This window comes from Temnothorax nylanderi, unplaced genomic scaffold (assembly GCF_030848795.1).
Source record: "Temnothorax nylanderi isolate EJ_2023f unplaced genomic scaffold, tnyl_v1.0 TNYL_tig1444_pilon, whole genome shotgun sequence".
NCBI lineage: Eukaryota > Metazoa > Arthropoda > Insecta > Hymenoptera > Formicidae > Temnothorax > Temnothorax nylanderi.
In genome coordinates this window covers 3,317-14,325 of record NW_027250506.1, presented here as the reverse complement: position 1 = coordinate 14,325, position 11,009 = coordinate 3,317, and the positions used below count along the sequence as shown (strand labels likewise).

Here is an 11,009-nt window from a genome sequence, read left to right as displayed (position 1 = left end):
ATTTAATGGGGTTAATGGGCTCCCTATTGACCGCCATTTTGAATTTTCCGCAAGCGCCATGTGACCTTCGAAAGTACATGAGAGTACGAACATTTTGAGCCCAGGAACGATTTTTTTGGTAGTGACAAATTTTGGGCATAGCTCTGTCTCAGTTGACGTGGAATGTCCCACCTATTAATTGCTCGTAATTTGGCCGTTTCTATTATTCAGCTATTGCTTTATCGAGCGAAATCGAACACTTTGTTTTAATTCGTACTAATTAATATCGTACTAATATTAACATATTAGTTTATTAAAATAATATTTTTTTCAGAGGTAAAATTACAAATGGCTACAAACGAGGAAGAAGTGTTTGAGCAGGATCAGTTCGGTATGTATATCGTAAGACAAAGTTTTTATTTTAGTTCTAGCTAAACTAATTATATTAATAAAATTTGCTTTTTGAAATATATTCCATGTCTTTGAAATAAGAAAATGTATACTTTGCAAAAATATCTTTTACATTATACGGAAGACATTATCCGTTGCAAACACCTCGTCGCCAGTCGCGAAGCGTGTTTACGACTCATTGTAGACCGTTCTTTAGAGATATCCTTAACACACTGTTTACTTAATTAAATTATAAAAACTTAAAAAATAGAACCTAAATTTAAAAAAGAGAATTATACGTTGTATCTCTTTCATAAATATATAACAATCATTGACAAACTGAACTTCTTATTGTATGAATGTACATAGAAAGTATTAAAATAATAATTATTAATAAAAAACAAAGTTATATAGGAAAGTGCACATAATGTTTTACTATACATATTAAGGAGTTATTTATTATCCAGTTATTATAAATATTTTTATAACAAAAATCTCAAATATGATATTCATTTAAGAGAAATTAGTTGTGATTAAAATTTAAAAATATTTTCAATAAACTACTTTTTCACAATATATTATTTCGTCTGATAATAGAGATCATAGTTTTTCTCACTTATTGGATCTGTTATTTAGGATAAGTTTATATTTAATTAAATATTTCTTGATCTTAAATTTCTCTTTTTATTCTTTATTTGTTAGAATCCGAATTAGTAATATTTGCGTTTATCTTATTGTTAGCGGAAAACGCTATTTCAACATTTGTGTGATTTACTTAAGCGATCTAGTTTAAATTATTATTAATTGTTAATATATTTCAGAACGCACACTTAAAGATGTCAAGTTCGAATTTTGCTTTAGATGCCAAAAGGCATGAACTATATAAATCAGGAACCAACGAACCTGTTATACTGGATGGATCGTTATTTATTCGCGATAGAGTCAGTAAGTATTTATGACTTGAATTCACACGTACTAATTTTTTTATTTTCTGCAATTATTTTTTAAATATTACTAGAGATATTAATATCCAGTTTTATCTATTACAAGAGACCCATAAAGAAATAGAAAAAAGACAAAGAAATTTCGAGTTGTCACTGTGTAATATCAATATATAACGTTATTAATAAAATAATTTGTATCACATTTATTCATCTGGTGTATTTCAGAATATCACATTTTCTTTGCTAAAACAATTTTTTTTTATAAAGCTAATTTTGTGTGCATGTGTGTTTATAAACTAATAAGCATGATTTATTACAGCTGATGTTCTTATGATGATTCCTGACACATTAGAAACAAGGCAGTTCTTTAATCTTAGTACAGTCAGTAACAATTCAAGTATGTACATTTTTTAATAGACTGTTGATTTCTTTTTATTATCTTCTTTTCTATTAATACAATCATTCTCTTGTAGAAAGTTGTAATACTGGTATTGTTCCTTCAGTTTCATCTGATGCTGATGAAACTAGTACAGAAGAACTGATTAGATCCAATAATAATTTAGGTACATATTGAATTAACAGAAACTTGATTTATTTATTGTGTTTTTCTTTTATTGTCACTGTATAAACGTTTTATTGTAGATACGTGTGATACACAGTCTCTTTCTTCATCGGATTCTGCACCTGTTAAGTGGACAGATGCCAATGCTGTGAGATCACTTATTTCCAAATGGAAGAACCACGAAAGTGATTTCAAAAATACTAAAATTAGAAATAGTAAGGTGTGGCAAATGATTGCAGATGATTTGAAAGAAGAAAATCCCTTGTGGAGCTTTAATAGTATTCAATGCGAAAACAAATTCAAAGACGTTAGAAAATCGTATACTAAAGTAAAAGACCACAATAACCAGAGTGGAGCAGAACTGAAAACATATAAATTTTACGAAGAGATGGAGGCTGTTTTGGGTGAAAAACCAATTGTAAAACCTATTTCAATATCATCAACATTAAAGAAGAGGGTATGTCCGCATCCGGAAAGAGCAGTATCACCATATAGTTCTGACAGTGATGAAAAAGAAAATTCAAATCGGAAAAAAGTAAAATAGCGAAAGAATTGGACAAATGGAGTGTACAACAAAGAACAGAAGCAAAGGAACGGGAGCAAGCTAGAATGCAGCGGCATAAAGAGAAGATGGAAAGACAAGATAAAGCTATAGAAGTTTATAAAGAACAAATGGAAAAATTATTGGAAAAGCTCTAACAAGTTGAAACAGTCTATTCCTTTTCTTTTTTCTTTTTTTCTGGTTAACAGATTTCTTTATAATGTAGAATTTCACAAAAGTATTTATCTTTCAAAATGTTTTATTGGAACATAGATTTCCTTATACTGTAGTTTCATGCAATATTTGGCTGTGTTTTCTTTACATATCTGTTCATAAAATATGTTGTTTCTTTACTAATTCATATTTTATATATTTAATGTAATGCCCTATCCAGATAAACTTGTATAGGATGTATAACGTATAACCATATGCATAAAGGAAATTATCTACTTGCATTTTACGTATGTCTTTAAAATAGATGTGATTGTGGATAATTTTTTTTATACATATGGTTATGTAGCTATGCAAGTTTGTCTGGATGGGCCCTTATATTTTGGAATAGCGATTAAAACTAATTTCTTTTGCCAAAGATAGCTTATGCTATATGATATGTAACGTTAGATTACACACAGTCCGTTCAATGTTTACTTTAGCTTAAAAATATTTAATGCGAATTTTTAGTTCTATAAGCGCAAATGTTAAAAAGTTATTTTGTCTTTCTCATTACATACAACTATGTAATTTCTTATAACATTATATTTATTTCGTAAGGTATTCTTTAATATGTTTATCTCTTACTTGACATTTAATGTTCTTAAGATAAATATTTCATACTAGAATTCTTAAATTGAAATGCTTCCATTCTTCTAGTCAGAAGCCATTTTTTGTGATACGTAAGGTAATATTGTGAAGTCATGGTGCTCCTTAGTTTTTTCATTATTGACAAGAAGATAGAAAAATGTTTTAAAAATTATAATTAAAAATCGACAATTTATTTTACTTTCTTATTTCTTTGTTCTTACATAATAATGTAATCCTAAAAAGTTTTAATTCAATAAATAACTAAAGATAAGAAATAACTAAAAGATGTTTCATTATCCATAAATTATTCCTATTAGCCTTAATTTTACAATGTTATCCTTATCCTTAAATTTTACAATATATCTTACTATTTTTATTATTATATCTATCTATCTTACAATATATTTATAACTTTTACATTACGAAATAGTACATTTTAGACGAGTTTTAGGCTGGTTAAATTAACTTCAACCAATGTAGATTAACTTTAATCTCGGTTTAACTTAGTTCCTATCTCTTTCTATTTCTAAGAATTAGAATAAAATAATTTGTATTACATTCATTCATCTGGTACATATCAGAAAATCACATTTTCTTTGTTAAAATATAACAATTAGCTTTACAAAAAAAATTGTTTTAACAAAGAAAATGCGATTTTCTTAAATACACCAGATGAATGAATGTGATACTAATTATTTTATTCTAATTCTTCATCATAAGAATATAAAAAAAAGTGTGCAAGTAGAAAATTGCACATTGCTTCCTCGTAGTTTTTAAGTGTGCAAGTAGAAACTTGCACATTACTTCCTCAAAATTTTTAAGTATCCAAATTATAAATTTGCACATTGCTTAATCAACATTTTATTTCGTTCATAAAGCTTCCTCTATGAGGAAGCCAAATTAATAAATATCCACTAATAATACATCAAAGAAAAAACAAGCTTCCTCATAGTAGCTTTATGAGCGAAATAAAATGTTGATTAAGCAATGTGCAAATTTATAATTTGGATACTTAAAATTTTGAGGAAGTAATGTGCAAGTTTCTACTTGCACACTTAAAAATTATGAAGAAGCAATGTGCAAGTTTCTACTTGCACACTTTTATTTTGTGAAAAGTCATTTTTTCTAATTACGGTTAGGAAGATATATTACTTTATTTATCTTTCTCCTAGTTGTACATAAAACAGTTAAGTTATCTAGTATAATTGATTATTTTAAGTAGTAAGTATTTTATCATGTGTTACTAAGTTCGATAATTAAGATAATATTCTTAATTATCCATGCCTTCTCATCTATTTCTGGTTAAAATCTTTATGCGAATTCTATGAATCATACTAATGCCAACAATAAATCTGATTAGACAAGCTGAGAGAAAAATTTTTTTTGACGAAAACAAAGCTTCCTCTATGAGGAAGCAAAAATGATGAGATTGTGTGTCAATATTAAGCTTCAGCGACAAGTGCACACAAATATTGACGTTTTACTTCTCCTGCCTCTTCATTAGGTATATTTCTAGCATAAGCCTCCTCAATCTCCATTTCCATACCTTCCTGTATAAAGTCTTCTACATCATTTTCATCAATGCCATCCAGGCATATATTATGCAATACTGTGCAAGCAATTATAACATGGGAATCATTTCATCTACGTTCATATCAAGAAACTTTAGTCTACGAAATCTACCTTTTAGTAGTGCAAATGCACGTTCAATCACTGACCGTTTTGATGAAAGAACGGTGTTAAATTTTTTCTGGGCCTGAAAAGAAGATATCACAAAATGTACAAATTTAAATCAATTCTACAAGAAAAAAATATAAGAATAAGTAACGAAATATCTTACAGCTGTAAGTTGACCACGGTCAATATATGGGGAAATACACCATGTTAAGACAGGGTATGCCTTATCACCAATAATAAATTCATCATTGGGAAAGAAGGATTGTTTATCTATTTGAATTTCTCTCCATAAATCTGAATTTCTGAAGACTCTTAAATCTCCAACTGAACCTGCAAATCCTGCAAAACAGTCAGTGAATTTCATACAGGCATCACAGACTGCTTGCAAAATTATGGCATACGTTTTCTTATAGGTTCTATAGTATTGGGAGTCAATCTGGAATGAAAGAAAGAAATGCATATGATACTATTTTTTTCTCTCCTCCTATTTCCAAGTACTTACTACAATATCACATATTTTTACAATTGACATCAATAACATAATTACATACCTTAGGAGCTTTTATAAGAATATGTGTACCATCAATGGCACCAATAATGCCTCGCAGTAATGAATTTTGGTTGAAATCGGCTTTCACTCTGTCAAGGTCTTGGCCTCTTGGCCATAAAATGATTTGGCCTGATATATCATTCAAACATTCAACGACTCTCATAAAACTTTTGTTTAACGAACTTTTGGCAAGGTCGAACCTTTCACCAACAGAACTTAAATGAAAGATTCATATTAACTAAATTATTACACATTTTTTGCTTATACAAGAGCAAATGTTTATTAGAAACTTACCGATATGAATCAGGTGTTGCCAATAACCACAACGACCCCAATAATTGCTTTCTCACTGGAATTACAGCTTTTCCTTCAGACAAAGAGAGAATAGGACTAAGCCTTGCTTCTAAATTTTCATACGTTGCTGGGGTCATGCGGAAATGCCTTCTAAACTGCTGTGTGTTAAATCTTGGCACAGTTACTTCAACGTAATTTTTTATCCTTGGAGGCTTCCGTTGACCTCCACGTAATTGAATTCTTCTTCTCATATCTCCTTCATCTAAATCCGAATCACTGGTTTCACTATCTGTATCGAAAAATACATGGCAACGGAGAAAATCATTACTGAGAGTAATCGCAGTAAGTGCAACAGCTCGCCGACGTTCATCCATGTTTAACAGTTGGTGCATCTACCAGATAACGGCTACAACAAATAGTAACATAAGTATCTCAGATTCAGAATAAATTACATAATATTGATAAGATAACAATAAACGATAATACATAAATATCTTACCAAGTATGTCTTGATCCGTGTAACTAGTAGAAAATTAAATACTAGTACGTATAACAGGACAAATCGATTCAAAGGATGGAGGATTCTTATTTCGACATAAATTAGATGATGTCCATTGCACATAAATGTCATCTGTATATTTTATAAGTATCAAAAAATATTGAAATACTGTATTGAAAATATTAAATATCTGTAGCGTACTAACCTCAAATATAAATTTTCATATTGTCAATTGTCGATGCATTTTTGGAACGCACCTTTTACTACAGGAAAAAGTCCTTTCTGTCCTTTGATGCGTCATCCCACCCGTTCCACCCGGCTCAAGGACCCGTGTGGTTTTTCCACCCTCTCGGGTAGATAGAGTGACAATGTGAAACGTCCCACCTAACGTCCGGCAGGAGCACTCTAAAAGGAATCTGAACGCTTTTTGGGTGCCTGGGTGCTCCCGGGTGGGGAATCTGAACGCAGCCTATGGTAGACGTACACGTGAAGCCGGTAGGCTCGCGCGGGAGAATCACGTGATTTGTGAATGTCTGCCGGTCGCGCCCGGCTACGGCGATCTATGAGCGCACTTGAAGCACTTGATAAACGGCGCACTAATAACGCGCACAATTAGCGAATGCGCGGATGCACGAGATGCAACAGTCGCGCGCACTGCGTATGCAAAGCTTACAAAGAAGCGAAAGTCTGAGTGAGTGCAAAGTCGCGGTAAGATACGCGCACTGAGACTCGGGTGCTCATCGACCGTATCTTGTCGATGATCTAGCGGGCGCGCGGAAGCGCGAACACGATTAGCGTATGCACGACGGGTTGTAAGGCCGCGTGAAACGGAGACGTCTTGTATGGGGCGCACGAACGCGCGGTACTTAACGTGTGCACAACGGCGTATGTGCAGCCGCGTGTAACGTCGACGTCTGATCGTGTGATACTGATGAGACCGGAACTCTCGCGTTCCCGGTTCGAGAATTTTTGGGCACACGTCACTCGCGTCAGCCAATCGGTGTTCGTCAGGATATTGTGTCGCGAGAGAGTCCCCACGGTCTGAGGGTGACAGGGGTGCGGCGCGGAGTCATCTCGCTCCGAGGGCGGCTAAGAGATAGCGCTGCGTGTACTATATTGATCCGCGATCGCGACAGATTAATTACGGAACATAACCGCCCGCCGCAAATAACGATTCGCAACAAACCAAGAGCCGCCCGCCGTAACGAATGTAGATCTCGAGCCGCCCGCCATGCGGAGCACTGCGAGTGCTGAAACAACTTAAACTAAAGATGAACATTTTTGACATAAGATATGATACATAAGAATATTTACAGATATGTACAGAGGTTTACAGATTTTCGTACAACATTTCGTTTTATAGGCATCGAGGAATGTCACTCCGGGGTATTCAGATCAACCGGTAGAAATGACAGCTTGACCACGGCACGTTTGTACGTGGATCGCGCCGTTTTGACAGAGACAACGCGAGTGAGTCCGTCGTCGCCGGGGTGACACTTTACGATCCTTCCCAATTCCTATCTGCTCGGAGGAGCGAGAGGGTTTCGCAATAGTACTACGCGTCCGACTCGGGCGAGATTCTGAATTTGACGCCATTTGGGGCGTTGCTGCATTGTATGCATAGAGTCGTTCGACCAAAGTTTCCAAAAACTATCGCGCATTTGTCGAATCAGCTGCCACCGAGTGAGACGCGTTACCTTTTCATCGAGTAAGAAAGGTGTGGGTGCGCTTGTTAGCGCCGTACCTATCAGGAAATGACTCGGTGTCATTGAATTATAATTGTCACAATGATCGGACAGTTGAGCCATGGGTCGCGAGTTAAGACACGCTTCGATTTGACATAACAGCGTGCTCATTTCCTCAAATGTTAGCGTGTGAGTCCCGATAACGCGTTTCATATGGTATTTGACGCTGCGGACGCACGCCTCCCATAGGCCGCCGAAATGCGGCGCGGACGGAGGAATAAAATTCCACCGGACGCCTTGAGTCGCTATTTTATTTTGAAAGTTCAGATCGCGAGTGGCCTCACTCCATGCGACGGAGATTTTGCGCTGAGCGCCGTGAAACGTGGTCGCGTTGTCCGAGTACATATCACTGGGAACGCCGCGACGCGCACAAACCGATCGAATGCAGCTATAAACGCGGGAGTCGTACAATCACCAACCAACTCTAGATGAGTCGCTTTTACAGTCATGCAGACGAACACCGCGATGTACGCCTTTCGTGATTTTTGTCCCCGACCGGAAGTAGATCTGATTTGAATTGGTCCGGCATAATCTACCCCGCAATGCAGAAATGCTCGAGAGGTTGAGGTAACGCGACACGAGGGCAGATCGCCAATCGACTCGTGCGCGGGTTTGGCGCTTTCGCGAGCGCATTTGACACATCTGTGGAGAATCGCGCGGATCGTTTGACGCGCGCGTAGGATCCAATACTCCTCGCGGAGGAGATGCAAAGTTAATTGTGGCCCAGCGTGGAGGGCACGGAGATGAGTGTCGCGCATTAACGCGGCCACTAACGGATGTGCCGCTAGCACAACCGGGTGCTTCTTGTCGTCCGGAAACGCAGAATGTTGGAGTCGACCACCGACACGAATGAGCCCGTTTTTATCAAGGAACGGGTTTAACGGCAGCAGTTTACTGCCTTTCGAGATTCGTTGTGATGAGTTTAATTGAGCGTATTCCACGGGGAATATTATCTATTGCACACTCTTAAGCCAGAATTCGCGCGCGAGATTAATTTCTTCCGGAAGAAGCAATATCGATGCGGGTCTTGAATTCGCATTGACGGATTTTGAGCGACCCATATCGCGAGCGCGAGTAGCGAATCGCATTATATAGGCGGTGACGCGCATTAGCTTGTTCCACGACGAGAATCTTTTATCGAGATCCCATTGCTCGCAAGATTGCAGTGTTCACTGAAACGTGAGCTCGCTCTTCCGGCAGCGATTCTGGCGAATTTGATTGAGGCTCGGAGGGCTACTGATCGGACGATAGTTTGAGCCAGTCTGGCCCTGTCCACCACAGAGATTGAGTAATTAAATGTTCGGGTTTGACACCTCGCGAAACGAGATCGGCAGGGTTTTGTTGCGATGGCACGTGATGCCATTCGACGTTTGGCAAGAGGGTTTGAACCTCATGCACCCGATTTGCGACGAACATTTTCTATCGGGAAGGGGGCTGCGAAAGCCAGGCTTTAGCGACTTTAGAATCGGTCCAACAGTGATAAAACCGAATCGCAATCGTAAGCGCGGATCGCACTGCGGCGATTGCACGCGCGAGCAGGACTGCGGCGCATAACTCTAAGCGAGGAATACTCATGGGCTTGAGCGGAGCTACCTTTGACTTCGACAGAAGTATCGTAATGTCGACTGTTCCGTCAAGGTGCGTAACCTTTAAATAAACAACCGCTTCGTACGCGAAGGCGGAGGCATCGGCAAACCCATGAATTTCCGCGGTGAGTGTGTCGGAACCGTAACCGGTCCAACGCGGAATTGTGATCTGTCTCAGTAGAGATAACTGAGAATAATAATCTCTCCACACGGAGAAGATCGTCAGGGATGACATCGTCCCAATTGCAGCGAAGCAGCCAGAGCTGCTGCATCAGTATTTTTGCGGTGATGACCACGGGAGCCATCCAGCCGAGAGGATCGAAAATTCGAGCTATTGTCGAGAGAATTGAGCGCTTCGTGTCGGGAACCGACTCTGCAAGCGTGACGTCGAATTGAAAGACGTCCGTATGAGGATGCCATTTGATCCCTAGTACCTTGAGGCGCTCGTCGGATTCGAGCGTTTTCGCGGAAGCAAGACCATGATCCTGCGGATCGATGCCTTCGAGCAATACGGGATTGTTACTTGCCCATTTTCGAAGGTGAAATCCTGCTCGTTTCAAGAGAGAAATTAGTTGATCGCGCGTCTAAAGCGCGAGCGGTATGTCATCGGCGCCGAACACAGCGTCATCGACGTAGAAGTGAAACTGTAACACTGGAACAGCTAAAGGGAAATCAGCGCCTTCGTCTTTGGCGACTTGCTCCATCACGCGAAGAGCCACGTTCGGCGCGTTTGCGTTACCGTAAGTGACGGTAAGCATGCGATATGCTGTCAAGGGATGGTTTGGTGCGGGTCGCCATAAGATCCTTTGATAATCCACGTCGCACTTGTGAACTAGAATCTGGCGATACATCTTGGCGATGTCGGCGGTGAAGACGAACCGAAACTGACGCCATCGCAAGATAATAAATGACAACTCGGATTGCAATTTCCGGCCGATCATTAGATGATCGTTCAAGGAGAGACCATTCGAGGTCGGTTGAGAGGCGTTGAAGACAACGCGCAAACGAGTTGTCGCGCTATGCTCGCGGACAACGGCATGATTGCGATATATACACGATTTGACCATCAGGAGGGTCTTCGAGGGGTGTCTTGGTCATGTGGCCAAGACGTTCGTACTCCGCTAAGAAGTCGTTGTATTCCCTCGCCAGGTCTGGATTTCCTTTTAACCGCGACTCGAGACGCGAATACAACGCGATTGCAGACTGCTTGGAGTCGCCAATGTCGATAGGGGTCCCCGATTTGAACGGCAGCCTCACTATATACTGCCCGTTGGGGGCACGAGAATGCGTCGACACGAAAGTGTTCTTCGCATCGAATTTCTTCTGGTGAGAGATGAGTTTGCTGAGGAAGTTCTTCAACCTCCCAGAAACGCTTTAACTGGTCGGAGATTTCAGACAGCACCGTGCAGTGCGTTTGAATGCGAGCCGGCCGTGACTGCGA

General features: G+C 38.7%; 1 protein-coding gene, 1 long non-coding RNA gene and 1 pseudogene across 2 annotated transcripts; 1 reads left to right on the top strand and 2 right to left on the bottom strand.

The window, feature by feature from the left end:
• Positions 1–1,690: 1,690 nt before the first annotated feature.
• Positions 1,691–2,345, top strand: LOC139787339 (uncharacterized). The gene is made up of 3 exons (XR_011722606.1): positions 1,691–1,710; positions 1,787–1,876; positions 1,956–2,345. It is a non-coding gene; the product is annotated as an uncharacterized lncRNA (long non-coding RNA).
• A 2,000-nt stretch (positions 2,346–4,345) lies between these two features.
• On the bottom strand, positions 4,346–6,122 carry LOC139787340 (uncharacterized; annotated as a pseudogene).
• Positions 6,123–10,152: 4,030 nt separating this feature from the next.
• LOC139787338 (uncharacterized) lies at positions 10,153–10,635 on the bottom strand. The gene has a single exon (XM_071726441.1). It carries the CDS (start codon positions 10,633–10,635, stop codon positions 10,153–10,155), a length of 483 nt encoding a protein of 160 aa, XP_071582542.1.
• Positions 10,636–11,009: the final 374 nt, after the last annotated feature.